The sequence below is a fragment of the Carassius gibelio genome, chromosome B12 (genome assembly GCF_023724105.1).
Source record: "Carassius gibelio isolate Cgi1373 ecotype wild population from Czech Republic chromosome B12, carGib1.2-hapl.c, whole genome shotgun sequence".
NCBI classification, from domain to species: domain Eukaryota; kingdom Metazoa; phylum Chordata; class Actinopteri; order Cypriniformes; family Cyprinidae; genus Carassius; species Carassius gibelio.
Genome location: NC_068407.1, coordinates 10106278 through 10122759, shown reverse-complemented (window position 1 = coordinate 10122759; position 16482 = coordinate 10106278). Strand labels below are relative to the sequence as shown.

The 16482-nt window shown below is 37.5% G+C and overlaps 1 protein-coding gene across 1 annotated transcript in view; it reads right to left on the bottom strand.

Annotated features, from left to right (window-relative positions):
* Positions 1-16482, bottom strand: part of LOC127969197 (inactive ubiquitin carboxyl-terminal hydrolase 54) — a 161490-nt gene that overhangs the window by 119201 nt on the left and 25807 nt on the right. The window contains exon 3 of the mRNA XM_052570998.1: positions 1906-1998. Within this exon, the coding sequence (XP_052426958.1) occupies positions 1906-1998 (93 nt within the window). The remainder of the gene's footprint in view (positions 1-1905; positions 1999-16482) is intronic.

The window sequence follows — 16482 nt, the reverse complement described above, 5'->3', positions numbered from 1 at the left end:
AAAACTATTTTCGTCATTGGACAGCAATGTTTTTGAAGATTTTTGCTCCTTATGCACAAAAAGGATTCAGCTAGGGAATGAAGGCATTAGAGTCTAATGCCAAGTCATCCAAGCACATGAATGCTCTCAATGGACAAAAACAAACTCCTTCCATCGCTTGCGTGTTTCAACCAACTAGTGTTAAGGGCCGTTCACATATCACATCTATTGCACACTCAAGTTCGTTATTTCCAATGCATGCACGCGGTATGCGCGCTCATAATGGACGCGCACACGGTGCGAAGCGCCCGTTTTCCAGGCACGTCCGCACCGCATCGACTTAAAAACATCTCAACTTTTCAGAATGCCACAAGTACACCGCGGGTCATGTGACAAGAACTAACCAATCAGCTTCATCCTTTCCCATAACAACGTTGAAAGCTCAGCCAAGATGAAGGAACAGCTGATCATAGCTGTATATGGATTGCAATTTTGAAATAAATTTAGTAGCAGAGCTACTGCAAGCGATTTTATTTTAGTGCTGCAAATCCATTTATCCTTTGTTGAACTTTCATTTTCAATGTTTATTGTTCAGGGGTCTCTCAGTTCCCCACATTCCCAGCATGGAATAAGTAGCTAGCTAATGTTAAAAAAAACTTAACATTGTTCGACAAACTGTTTTGTGGCCTACTGAAATGTTTTCATTTTTCACACCTGCTTGGCTTATCTTTAACCCATTCCACATTTGAAAAATAAATGAAAACAAGTTCAATTATTTTGTTTTCCTTTGCTGGTGGGGACGTGAAATAGGTATTAATTTTTTATATAAATGGTCTTAAAAAGGTGTTAAAAAGACTTGAATTTAACTTGAGGAAACCTGTAGGAACCCTGTATTTATCCATCCATCTATAAACCATACCCAAAGACATAAACATTAAAGACTCAGGACTATCATTATAGAGGAAGCAGCATAAATTAATCTCAATTTGACTCAATTCCACAGAGCCAATAGGCCACCAATGCAGAGTCTCATGACTAAAGATGACCAACTCCAAGGAAACCAACACCAAGAGACTGCCTTTATGGCGTCACATGGGTCGTGAAAATGGGAGCACAGAGTAGCCAAGGTAACAGGTAGCTGTGGAAACAGTGGAAGGTGCAGGACCTCTGCATCAGCAGAAGAACCAAGCGTACAGTTCAGATAAAGCAAGATGCCTGGACATAAAATAAAGAGATAAATCACCCAACACCAGAACAAGATTAGACCAGACACAAAGTAAAGAAAGAAAAAGACCTCTCAATCTATCAGGCTATTTGTACCTCTCCTTTTCTCTCAGGCGCAAACACAGCCAACAAGAAGCGTTGGTATTTTTGGAAACAAATAGACAAGTACAAATCTGACGGCAAAGATTTCTTTTAACACAAAACAAGGAGCTTTCTTAAAGAAATATGTCAGTTTTGTGACTTCTTACTGGTATGTGACACCTTTAAATAGCACAGCTACTTTTAGCCTGAGGGCGACAAGAGAACAGGATATTGTTTGAATGAGAGGCCTTTGCTTGTTATTTAAAAAGAGACCCGAGTTGCTTTTCCTAGCATGTATCCCCATCTCCTCCTCCTGCTCCACCTATCTCTATCAGCCTCCAGGCAGGAAATTAAAAAGACTTCCTCAAAAAAGAGCAACTGAGAGCTCTCGATGTTGAGAATCTCATTTTCATTCTGTTCCCGTGCTACAGTAAGGTCAGCAAGGAAGTCAATTAGTCCCAGCAGCCTCTACCCTCACCTTGTTGGATCATTAGAAGAGCAGCCCGGGCACACTAGGAGATTACTGTAGCCTCAAGCTACTTTTCTGAGAAGGTACAGTAGCACCTCTGGAACTGGCATGCACAACTGGGCCTTTTTTAGAAAGCATCTGGTAACACTCACCTTCAGAGCGCAGAAGATGCACGAGTCCTCCATGCACTTGTGGGTGTTCAGTTGCCGGAAGCTTCGGCGGAAAATGTCGAGATGCCAAAGGACCTGTGGTCAAAAGAGCAGAGGGGTTATGTCAACTATTGAACGTAGGTGAGATTCAACTGTTAAGTGCCCATTAACTGAAAAATCTCATAAACAGCCCACATTTTCCAGAGAAACCACTGCTATTCCTGTTGAAAATACAAGCATGTTGTGTTTGGATGATGGTACCCATTTTGAGATACAAACGTTTTAACTAGCTTCACCAGTAAGACGTCACTGGCTTCCTAGCTTCACCAGAAAGACCATGGTGACTGACCACTATTTTTGCTAACAACACTATTTTTTAAGCTAACAAAAAGCACTGAACAAACCACACAGACAGAGTCTACACTTTAAGGGGAAAAATTACTTTCTTAGTTTACTCTGTACAGGAAGCCGGGAAGCTTAAGTAATTTAACATCAAAAAGAGGACACACTTTGGCTCCCACTCACCCTCGGGGCAGATTTTCACATTACACAAAACAGCCCAGAGGCTTCCTGGCCCCGTCCCACAGCGCTCGGCCAATATCTGCACAAACTTCCAATCCTCTCAATAAATACGAGCCAGTCCTGGCTGCTGCTCTCACTCTGATCATCTGCCAGCTGTCCACTCCGCTTAATCCTCTCGGCAGACCAGGAACCCTGCACTTCCAGTGGCCATCCCGGCTCCGGCGGAGTTGCAGACCGCCGGCTCCCAGTAGAACAAGAGGTAACAGGGAAGACGGAAGGATAAAGGATGGAGCGGAAGATAGCAAGAAACCGAGATGAGAGGACACAAACTGTCTGGAAGAGAGAGGTGCGATCGCACATGAGGGAGAGAGAGAGAGCAAAGGAAAGGGAGGGGGTAAGATAGAGCGAGAGAGAGATATGGAGAAGTGCGTAAGAATAAGAGCGTGTGTAGAGCGCAGAGGGGGAGATTGCTGCAGAGATATAAAGCTATGTATTACAGAGACCGAACATGCGGTACACTCTGCAGATCAGAGTTGTTTGGAGTTTACTTGCCCCAGGCATGACTCGCACTCATCCTATAGAGCGAGACGTAGAGAAACAGCAGAACTAAAGAGGAACAAACAGCGAGACTGCGCTTTTACCCGCAAGCAACCATCTGGACCAGAACACACCTCACCAATGATCAAAGCTTTATCCGTTCCTAATGCGTCCACCATTGCCAACTGGGCCCGAAAACAAACCCATAACATCATCATCATCCAAAACCAGGCTTATACACACACGCAGACCACACACATAACAGATCAGCATTGTTCTTCAGCAAAGCAACAAAAAAAAGACAACAGTGCAGAAAAGCTGCAAAATCTCACTGTGTGGAAATCAGTTCTATCAGCTAACACTGCAGGAATGCCACACTCAGCTTGGGAAGCTGTGCTTTGTGATTTTCTGTAGGGTTTGATCATATATCAGTCTCTCCGTACCTTACTGCAACTAATACACTGGCACTGTATGGTAAGCCCTCAAGCATCTTTGGTCATTGTCAAAGCACATATGGTCCTAGTTAGAGTATCAAACATAAAATGTAATATGAATTGTTTAATATCCTAGTAGGCGATGCTAAATAACTTGTTTTTTTCAGTAGAAAATAAAGCAGGACAACATTGGTTGAATTTTTTTTTTTTTTGACTGGATCATTTAATTTTTAACTTACTTTAATGATTCTAAAATTTTGGTAGATTATAGATATTTTAAGAATAAATCTAAATAAGTAGGGCTGTGCCAAAATTAAACGAAACAAAACAAAACAAAAACTAGGGCTGTGAACATAAACAAAAAGAAAACCTGAGGAACCCCCCCCCCCTTTTTTTTTACTAATGCAGTTCCTAATTTTCCATGGCTTAATCAAACAGCTAAGTGTCAACTAGTTGCACACTTTCTCTGTTTCCTTTTTCTCTGCATTCTCTGTTCTAATCCTATTTCTGGCAGGGGTGGGGGGAGAAGATGAGGAAGATAATCAAGCTTAAAGATGCATTGTTCACCTACCATATTAATTCTGAGCATTTAACATCCTATTTGACATATACCTTTTTGCATATTTGGACGCAGGGTGTGTAATGAGTGTGTAAATCCATAGCAACCTGCTGTGATTCCTCATGCAGCAACACATTTGCTGCCCCCTGTGCTGCAGCGACCCATCGCATCTACCTGTGTGTGTGGCTCCACCCAAAAAAGAGGCAGAGACAAACAAACGGAAATAATCACAAACAAATCGCTAAGTGCAGGACTCCCCTGAGACTGGTGGAAAATAAATAGATGTGTTTCATAACTAATACACAAAGCATCTGCATTAGGTCCGAGGAACAAAGAACACTAAAGCCCCTTTGATTTGGCTAAATGTGGAAGGGGATTACATAATGCGTTTTTTCTTCTTTATCTCCCTCTCCTAACATTTCCAATCTTTTCAAGCATCCACATCATGTCTCTTAGCATTATGACATGATCTTCCGGGTCTTTACCTAGCTTGTAGACAGATTATGCCCTCAAAACGGACTACATAATACATTACACCCCAATCCTTAAAAAGCATCGAATAACTTTCTCATTTCCACTCAAACACTAAAAGACAGGGTCACACACATATATAAACACATTTAAACATACACACACAAACAAGGAACACTGTGGAGTCTCAGCTCTCTTCTCTGTTCCCAAAAGCCCCGTGGCAGCACTATGTGATTGTCAGTTCAGTCTCAGGGCAGATTTGCTGCTAGTCTCTGCAGCTCTTAAGCCTGGCCTGGTTTCCTCTCAGTACATCCTCAAAGAGCTCTGCGCTCGTGTGTTCCGACCTGCCTGCCCTTGCTTTTTTGCTCATTTCAACTCTCTCACTTTGTATCTCGAAAATAAAAAGCCAAAGAAAATGTTACATGCAGCAGTAGACAAGTCAACATATTGTTATTGTATATAAAAAAAAAAAATTAATTCCAGCAACTCTCTTGTAAAACATAACAAATTAATTAATAACCAATCAATCTGTTGTTAGTCAAACTGTGTGTACATGGCATGATGCTCTTGAAAACTGATCTGATCTGAGTTTCATATTTTGTCTAATATATTGATATAAAAGCAAATGCACTGTGGCATGATTTTCAAACTGTTCAGTAGGGACTATAGTATGGATTTTATACAATATAACTTCATATCAAACATCTTTGAAACTAGTGTTGCTTTCGTCAACTAAAATTATGACTAAATATCGTGGTCAACGAACCTTTATCATGTGAAAACGAGATGAGACCCAACGTAAATGCTGGTCATGTGATGATGAATATAATTACCGTATTTTTCTGACTATAAGTCACACCGGAGTATAAGTCGCATCAGTCCAAAAATACGTCATGATGAGGAAAAAAACATATATAAGTCGCACTGGACTATAAGTCGCATTTATCTAGAACCAAGAACCAAGAGAAAACATTACCGTCTCCAGCCACGAGAGGGCGCTCTATGCTGCTCAGTGGTAGGCTACAGGAGCACTGAGCAGCATAGAGCGCCCTCTGGTGGCTGTAAACGGTAATGTTTTCTCTTGGTTCATTTCTCTTGGTTCATGTCAAATTAATTTTGATAAATAAGTTGCACCTGACTGTAAGTCGCAGGACCAGCCAAACTATGAAAAAGTGTGACTTATAGTCCGGAAAATACGGTAAATGTATAATGCAATATTGTTGATGAAATAAAAACGAGACTAAATGTGGTTTACAAAATAAAAACTATGCTAAAATGTTTCTTCATTTTCATTGACCAAAACGAGACGAAACAAAATGTTATAGCATTATTCCGACTCATTTAGTCGCACTATTATTATTATTATTATGCAGTATTTCTGTTTCCTGTGTCTCACTTCAAGGGCTGCATCAGGTCGCACTGCGCAGACGCAACTGACATCACTTCCTCAAGCCTCACTTGCGGCATTATTTATAAGACGACAACAAACAAAGTTACGCAGGATTTATACTTTCGCCACACCTTCCCAAACCGACGAGGGTTTTATACTTGTCGCGTTCGCTGTTGCACTATTCTATGAAACAACAAGGGAGCGACGAGGAGTAACTGTGTTCTAAAACTGTCGGGAATCACCGGTGAGAACTCATTTGCCAGTATTGCCAGTACAGGTCTTGTGATGAATGAGTTGATGAATTAATAATTTCTTTATGTACAAACTTAAAACATTCTTAAACTATTGGCTGTATTTCGCATCAAACACAAAACAGCTTTAAGCAAATAGTGTATAATTAATATCTAAATGAATTTGAATTTTATTTTATACAATAAAAATAAAACATACTTTAAATAAGAAGCCTTGGACAAATTCTGCAAACATTTTTTTTTTTTTTTTTTTTTCAAAAAAACATTTTCCTTCAAAAAGCACCTGATGGAGTTTGAACGTCACATTAAACTGCTTCAGTTTCACACAAACGCCGGCACAAATGTGCATGTTCGGACGCGGAAAGTAAAAAAAAAAGCTATGCACTTTTATTTAAATTTATGTGTATGTACATTCAAATCAGAGTGTCTTCCGTGTCTGGAATGGATGTATTCTTGAGTCTATAAGGTAACAATAATATAATAAGATAACCTTGTTTGAAATGGGTTTGACTAAAAGAAAATTTTGGTTTTGTCTATACCACTACGTACTTGTACTATATTGAATGGTTTAAATAGAATGGCATTACTAAAAAGAGACTAAAATACAATTTTCATTTACTAAAACTAAACTAAAATGCCATCAGTTTTCATTGACTAAAACTAGACTAAACCAAAAAGAGTATGAATGTGACTAACTAAAATGACAGCTTCATACAAAGACTAGACTAAAACTAAAATTAAAACAGGCCGCCAAAAACAACACTATTTGAAACAATATGTATTATATAATATGACTCAGCTTGACTAAATATGACTAAAAATAGAGAGAATAAAAGGTGAATTAGCCATCTTTTTTAAATTAATAAAATTGACTTTATAGCATGTATTTGATACAAAATAACTTCCTGTAAAGCTGCTATGAAACAATTTATGTCTTCTGGAAAGCACTATACAAATCACTTGACTAAATATAGGGAATAGAATGCAAATGAGCGATATTTTTTAAGCAAATAAATGCAAATTAAATTCAATTATTTAATTATCTTTGAAATAGATAATGAGTGAGGAAATGTCCTTCAAGCTGACAGATTTATCAAGCAGTGGTAAAACCTAACACTTGTCAGTATGGTGCCTGCTCTAGTTCAAGTCTGGCTTGCAACATGTCTTATTCTCTGTTCTAATTTCTGGCAGGGGTGGGGGGTAAGATGAGGATGATAAAGATCAAGAGGTCAAATCCAAGGGCACTAAATCACTAGGATACATGCAGGAAAGGCTGGAAAAGGCACATAAGTGATGATGTAAGTTGTGTGCCTAATAGTGCAGGAAGATGAGACTAGGCTTAAGCAGATTAAGCACAGACCCTGTTTCTTTCCAATCCACTATTAAATGGGCCTGAACCAAACTCCTACTCACAGCCTCTAAGAAAGACCCGTTCAGGGCTCTCAAACAGCACCGTATGGAAACACTTGGCCTTTAGCAGCACACTTCAAAGGAGTGAGGCTGAATTTAAGGGCTCCAGCTGAAAGAGAGGAGCTTAACAGAGCTGAAGGAGTGAGAGGAAAGATGCTGGAGGATGACAGATTGCATTCTGGTGCTGGCGTATGCGCTTTTCTCTCCCCTTCCTTCTTTTATTTAATAGTGATGAATCGGCTACCCACTGAACAAGGAGCTCAGTGGATATGGGTTAGGAGCGGCAGTCTGTACTGCAGTTGCAGAGAGGGCATATGAGAAAATGTAAAATAAAAAAAAGAAGAAAGAAGGGTAGGGCAGGGTGATATAAAACAAACATATATATATATATATATATATATATATATATATATATATATATATATATATATAAAGACATAATAACAACAAAACTTTGTGCACTTATAAAATAAAGATAACAAACAAGGTGTGCTGTCTGCAGTCTTTGTCTGTGCTGATCTTCATTTACAAACGCATCAATAAAATGAACTGTAACTCGGTGAATACTCAACGAAGAGACATGAGATCATCTATAGAAAGCTTGACATGTCTACTTTTAAACTAAACAAGTGCCACCGAAAACAAATATTCTGTGATAAAGTAATCCATATGAAAAACTTCTCTCTTCATTATCTTCTAATGTGACCACCATAATTCCTGACTAAATGTATTATCAAGTGAAACATTATCAAGTTTCAATAACAATATACACTACTATACCATTCAAAAGCTTGATGTGAATAATATAAATGTAACAAATACATGTAAATGTAACAAATGTAACAAACAATGCTGTTCTTTCAATCTATCCCCCCCCCAAAAAACTAAAAAAAATTCTCAGCTCTTTTCAACATTAATAATAATAATAATGATAATAATAATAATAACAATAAATGTTTATTCTTATTTATTTATTTATTTATTTATTGTAGAAAATCTGATTGTTAAAAGGATTTCTGAAGGATTGTGTGACTAGAGTAATGATGCAAAAAAAATAATAATAAACTGTTTAACTGCACTCGCAAGTGGATATTAAATTATGTTGTGGGATAATTAAATATATTCTAAATAAACTATAAACATAAAATTATATAGATTTATTTTGTCCTCACATTCTTTCTTGTAACTCCTCCCTCTCAGTGACACCTGACTGAAAGGCTCATTATGCAGCTCATTATGCAGGCCTATGTCTTCTCAGGTGTAAATGACAATGATATTCATGATAGTTGACGCCTACTCGCATATGACTTTTGCCAACAAAAAAGGGTCTTAGAACTTTTTTTTCAATATATTGTTTCCTGTGAGTGAGTAAACAAGATGATTTTCACATAATTTAGAAAGAAAAATTCTAGGCTACAAGCTCCAGTTCTCAAAAGACCCGGGAACCAATGTTCTTTATGTGTTTTATGGCCTTATTCAAGTGATTTAACATTTTTAGTTTTTCACTAACTACGCATAACATTTTTTTCTCAAAAACACAATCATGTAAATACATGATACTTACATATTATTATAGCCCAGTTTGTGCTGATTATAGTGAGATTAGACTTTATTAATTTAGATGTGTATAAGAAACTGAAAAAAGCACACATGTCAGGGCATGACAAAACTTCTCTGGGCCCCAAAAATACCCTTAGACTCCAGAGAGTTAATTCAATGGGATTCTTTTGTATTTCTAAGTAATTAATTGTGGAATTTACTTGTAATTACTGAAAATTGTTTCTATATTACATTTTCAATGTATTAAAACACTATTATTGATTAAATTTTTCCATTGGTGCATAGGGTCAAGAAAATGTATATAAAATGTAAATAAAGAAATAAAAATTCATAAGATGCATATTTTGGATATGATTGGTGCATATTTAAAAAACACTAAAATATTTACTGAAAAACTGGGTATAAACAATGGCTAAATTATTTTAACAAAATTTTTACTGTGATTTCATTAATTAAATATTTGTAATGAAATTTGTAACAAATGATGGTGATAAAGCATTTCAGGTAAAATGCATAAATATCAAGATAAAAATATCAACAAAAAAAAAAAAAGTGTTATTTATGCCTCAATAACTTCATGCAGAGTCCAACACAGCTACTGTAAATATGCAGCTTTCTGCAGTGTGGGCCCCAGCCATACATGATGAAAATATGGCCAGAATCTCACGCAAACGGAGACAACTTTAAGCACAGTGATAAATTACACTCTCCGTCAGCAGCCCTGCAGAGAGGGCTCTGATGAAGTCTGAGTAGGCGAGTGGCTGCGTGGAGCATTGAGTGTGTGTCTGTGTGTGTGTGTGTGTGTGTGTGTGTGTGTGTGTGTGTGTGTGTGTGTGTGTGTGTATGTGTGTGTGAATCCCATGTGGGCAGGCTGGGATGACTCAGAGTGACAGATGCACACGCACCACAGTACCCCTACCCCTCCTGTCCAACACCAGTGACCAATCGATCATCCCCGACTCCTCAGAGGAAAATGAGTTTGCGGCACGATGCAGAGAAAGAAGAACGTCAAAGGTTAATTTAAACATACATGCAAACTTAAATTCCATGACGCCAGTGAGTTTGATAAATTATGTATGTTTCCTGCACTGCTGCATCTTTAACACCACAACAAAAGAAGTCATATTTTACTGGAGAGTTTGCTGTGTGTATTGCAGGTAATTCAATAAAAAGACTATACTGAACTATACCGTCTTTCTTTTGCATTTTCCCCATTGACTGCCAGCAACAACCTGTAATGTAACCACAGTCCAATTCAAAAGCAATTAAGCAACTTGTATGACAGGCCATTCACACAGGATGCATTTTAACATAAAAAAATATTCATTGCAAAAGAATGCAAATTGACATGCAAGGTCTATAAGTATTATTTTTTTCAGTTGGACTAAATTTGAGTGCTGCATTTTTAGAATACAGTGTTGTAACAGTTGAATACAAATAGAAAATCAATAAAAATGCAAGAATGTAAAATGGTTTCTGTGTGAATGTCCACTAATTTGGTTCTGAATCAAAACAATACATTCCAACCAATGTAGCCCAATTCCTGAACAGTAGTTCAGAAAGATTTGTTTAAATTAGCCAAATACTTTAATGAACTCAATCACAGACTTCTTATTAAATGAATATTTGTCACACTGGAATTCAAGTGTCATTATTTTCAGCAGTCTCTAAAATTTGTGTCAGTATTTTTACCGACACAAAAAGATATTTACTTATCTGAAACATTCACTCAAACAATAAATTCTAAACACTTGTTTATTTTAAAATCAACCAAATCATTTAAAAAAGTGAATCATAGACCAAACTGAATCAATTCATTCAAAAGTGTTAATTCTCTCACGACAGTTTTGACATGAATTTGGAATATTGGTTCTAAAATAAATACTTAATATTAACTTCCCACTGCAGAAAAATAAGTAAATAAATATAAAATATAAAATGAAATCAAACATAAATAGATAAATAAAGTAATTAATTGTTTCATTAATTTGGCTATTTTATGTTACGGAAAAATTAGGCAAGCACAGCCTTTCAGTAATCATTAGAAGCTGCGGAGTGGACAGCTTCCAGAAGACAATTTGTTTGAAAGAGGCACTGAAAAATGAACAAAGCTGTGAGAAATGGGCCAACACAAGGACAAAACTGAGAGATAGGGTCTTTTTATGTCCTTCGGCTCTGAAGGGTCTCCAAGCATCTGCTACCTGATCAAGACTGCTGGCCATTCTCATTTCTCTGATACTCTCACTCTCCTCAGCCCTCGAGGCAGTGATTAATATGACAGACATTCTGTTAGGTGGTTGTGTGAGTGATTAATTTTGTGGGAGTTGTAAAAAAAAGCGGTCCTAATAAACTCTTTTTTCTTTGTAAAGTCATATCGAGTTCTCTTTCCCTCTCTCCCATTGTTTCATCCTCACGCCTGCACTATACTAACACCTCACCACTATGGAAACAAGCCAAGGCCAATATTACAGGCTTGTTAAGGGTTCTTTCAGAGGAGACAGAACTCCTACAGATATCATATTTGGTCGGAGTTTCAATATTTATAAAGGTGGTACATTCCATTCTCCCCACAGTCATGAACACAATGAGAAAGTTTTACACAGCTTTCACTCAGAAAGAACGAATATTGAAAGAGACCGAATAATCAGTATATTAATATATGCACTATATATAACACAATATACTGAAGACACAGCTAAATGTATTATTACAGGTTTATATTTTAATATTGTTTTAAATTCACTTAAATTAAAAGTTATAATAATTTTTATGCTCTATAACAGGTCTAAAAATGTTTAAAATGATGCCTTTCAATTTTACTGTAATGTTTAATGGCATTAAGTTTCTCATTTTATTATCAGAAAAAATCCAAATAGATTATTTAAGAGGCATCAGTATCAGAATTGTTGGTGATATTTACCTTCATTCAAAGTACTTAGTAAATACGACATTTAACAAATATTTAAAATACACCATAGTTGTGTTGTTTCTACATTAATGCAGATTCTGTGTGAAAATATAGTTGTAATCTCAAATTTGAATGTTAGGTGCAGTGAATTGCAATAAAATACAGCAATGTGTGCTAAATATGAATTTTTTTGCTATCGATTGACTAATATAAAACTACATGAAATTCATGTTTATTACATTACATTTTACAGATGTAAAGGCATATGACTAATGGTTAAATTTTCAGGGAAATTAAAATAATTAAGACAGATAAAACGAAACAAAATGTCCAAACATAATACATTACTGAAGCCTGTGTGGTAACAGCAAGAATGTTTTCATATGGCCAAAAAAAAAAAATTCTGTTCCCCCAAAGAGTGCATAAATGTTTGACAAAACCTGACTTTCTAAAGTTAAATAAATCATGTCTTTATTATGAAACCAGTAGAGTGTTCCAGGAGGTTACAAGATGGTGACAACTAGCACACACATCCAGTCCTCCAGAGAGAAGTGTTCATCTACCACCAGCAGAACAACACAGGCCGTCAGGCACAACAGGGTAAGGGGCGACTGACAGGGAACGTGGTCTTATAATCTGGGTCACTGCACCTCTGCAGATGTGTGACAGGTGTGAGAGGAGAAGAGACAGGTTGCAGCCCCCTCTATAGGGTTATGGGGAGGTAAGACTGTCAGGACGGCTTCCTAAGACCAGGTCTCCAGTCAAGCATAAAAGATGGCAGAGAGGGAAAGACTCAGGCAAATGATGGTCAGTTAGTAAAGGATGTCATGGGAATGTTCCACAAAAGAGCTTCTACAGGGTTTGAATGTTTTACGTGCACGTCCAAACACTGTGATATCTATCATCCATCGGCGAAGGACAATGGCATCGTCAATCGGCCCAACCCTATAGTCCACAAGTAATCCACACGACTCCAGTCCATCAATTAACTTATTGTGAAGCGAAAAAGTTTGAAACAAACATTGAAATCATTAAGTTAATGCTTTAACTTTAAACCATCGCTTCAGGACAAAAATACAAGTCCTCTATATATAATAATGCTTCCTTCAGTGAATAAGTTTATCCTCTGTTGTCCTCTCACATCTAAATTCATCAACATGTTTGTTTCGAACAGTTTAGGGCTGTTTTCAATTGTAAACTTTGCTTGATCTTTGCATATTTCTCTCCTGATTCAGACGAGAGACTTTTTTTTTACTATATAAAGCGATATTATGGATAGAACACTCATATTTTAGCAGGAAGTCATGGTTTGGGAATTTGTTTTTTTACAAACACACAAACATTACTGTGATATTTTTCTCAGCTATTTGGACTCTCATTCTGACGGCACCCATTCACTTCAGAGGATCCACTGGTGAGCAAGTGATGTAATGCAAAATTTCTCCAAATCTGATAAAAAACAAACTCATCTACATCTTGGATGGCTTGAGGTTGAGACAATTTTTTTTTTTGGAGGGGGGTGCTATTACTTTAAGCATAAAAGCATTAGATATGTAATTTCACAGCCATGAAACTTGAATTCATCCAGTACTTAATCCCTTGAGATGTTTAAGGAAATGAAGGGGGGAGGGGAAGTCATGGCCCAGTGGTTAGAGAGCATGACTCCTAACCCTAGGGTTGTGGGTTCGAGTCTTGGGCTGGCAATACCACGACTGAGGTGCCCTTGAGCAAGGCACTGAACCCCAACTGCTCCCTGGGTGCTGCAGCATAAATGGCTGCCCACTGCTCTGGGTGTGTGCACTGCACTTTGGATGGGTTAAATTCAGAGCATGAATTATGAGTATGGGTCACCTGTATGTCACGTCACTTTTTATTTTTAATTTAGAGCAGTTTCTCCTGCCTACATCTGTAGCCATGCTCTCTCGTCTCAGGTAAGGTTATGTAGCTATGTGACAGGAACAGTCAAGCTACAATGGCCCACTGGGACTCTTCCATGCGACTTCTAGTTCCCAGCCAGTCCATTAATCCCTACTGTAAACAAGCCAGTGCCTGCAGATGTTGCGTTGCCTCTAGCGCTTTGTACGCTGCAACTTCAACTTCAGGAAATCATGGCCCGCCTGGCTTGTCACATTAAAGAAACACTTCAGCTTCATGCTAGATATCTGTCCTGCTCCAGACAGATACTGACGTTAAATACAGGTAGACCTTTCAACGAACACACTCCAGACATATGGCAGTGCAGGTGAACCATTTATGGTTTATTTATGTTTTTTTTTTTTTTTTAACAGCTGTCTTTACACTTGCCGCAACATTTTGTGAGTCAGATAACGACGTAGCTGTTATTACATCACACGGCTACACACTAGACTATAACTGCTGTGCTGTTCCAGTCTCTTCTGGCATACACTGAAAGTGCTGCAACATCACAGACACACAAAGATTAAAATGGTTCTTTTGGTTTAATAAGTTACTAATCTTATGTCAAGCAATAAACAACTATTCAGAACAACATAGTGCCATATGACACCCCAGTTTTGTATATTTTCATGCACTGAGCAAATTTGCTCATGAATACATTCAATGTTTATCATGCTGCTGCATCCTGTATCATAGTATATAGTGCAAAGTAAGCAGCATGGTAGTCTTGTAGACTGAGCACAGTTAATTTTGGGGTTACCCAAGGTAATACTTGTGCATAGAAGGGAAAAAGCATATCCAGTCATTGTTTACTGGTATTTTTTTAGCTTTGTGTGTCTTACATAAAGTGCATAAATTAGCATAAATGAATATGGAAACATATTTATCCTTGAGCCAACATTCCCCAAAAGGTTTACATGAATGTAATGCTTGTCTTTCTCAATTAAAACTCATCAGGACGGGATGTTTCGTTGCCACTGGACTACTTTACAAATTATTCATCTTATCATACTAAACAACTATTACTATATGAACATAACAAGAAAGATATTAAAGTAGCAAAAATATCAAATGAATGAAAAAGGCAATAAAAAGAGGAGAAAATGACGGAATGGAAGCTAGAATGGAAGGATGGAAATGAAATGGAGAGGAAACCAGATGGAAGTAATGAAGGAAAGAAGGGATGATCAAGGAAGAATTGACAGAAATGAAGGGAATGAAAGTAAGAGGGAAAAAGGAAAGAGAGAAGAAATTAATGAAAATGAAAGGAAAAGAGGAAGGAAAGAATGATGGAAGGATAGAAATAAAAAGGAAAGTGAAATTAGGAGGGAAGTAAAGAAGGAAAAAATGGACAATGAAGGAAGAATGAAAGGAAGGAAAAAGTGAAACTAAAGGGGAAGGAGGAAGGAAGGAGAGAAAGATAAGAAAAGGAGTAGATGAAAATAAAAGTACAAAAAAAGGAAAGAAGGGAATAAAAAAGGAGTAAGGATGTGAGAAAAGGACAGAAAAAAAGAATAAAGGAACGATTTAGAAACTAAAAGAAGAGAAAAAAACTAAGGAGGTAAAGAAGGAAGGAAAGAAAGAAAGAAAGAAGGAAAGAAAGAAAGAAGCCACTCTACCCTGCAGTTTGAGTAATAAAACAGATATTGTGATTATGCAAATGAGCCATTGTGAGGAGTAAAAGAAACATTGGCATGCCTCATTAGCTCCTCTCTGTCTTTCTTCACCATTATTTCTTTTTCATCTCAAGGTATTTCTATCAGTAATGATTGCGTTCACAGCTGGTATGAGGGAAGACAGCTGAAAAATTGCTTTTTAAGTGCCGTAATCACCATAAAATCTAGATTTGATCAAGTTGGCTGGCAGAGGAAATAAATTAATGAGGGAAGGGAGGCCACGTGAGCCGGGCCAGGGGGGAGACAAAGGTGGCGTGGCGTGGACCGGGATAATTACCGGCAGCAGTCGCGGCCCGGCTTCAGTCAAGGACACGGGCTGTTTATTCAAATGAGCTCTGATAAGGCTTAATGTGGACAGCGGCTTATTGCTCTCGTCCTAATGAGAAAAATCACAACGCTCTCAGAACAGGTGCTCCAACAGACAAGCAACACACACAGTGCAGTGTAAATCAGCAATAATGGCAGCTGAGTAAGGAAAAAAGAGATAAAAACCGGGGACAAATGCCATGATATGCTAACAGGACAGGCGATGCTGGAGGCTGTTTTGAGGCTTAACATATGCTTCTTTATGATTCCACATCTATCCATTTAATACTCAAACAAACAGGTTGTCTATATGAATACAGACAGAATAACTTCTGTATTGTTAACCTCTCTGATGGGAGATTTTACAAAACAGCTGCAATTTGTGCTTCGAATTGACAAGATATATCGCAATTTCTACAAATAATAGCTGATGCCAAAAAAGGTAGCATTTTGTCTTCATTCTCTCACTATTTTGTAAGTGATACTGTCAGTTAGACATTTCTTTTCAATGTTTTTATAGCTTATGCTCACCTAGACAGCATTTATTTGATAACATACAGTAATGAAAAATGAACACAATTTAAAATAACTTTTCCATTGTTTATTCCTGTGATTGCAAAGCTGAATTCTAGCAGCCAT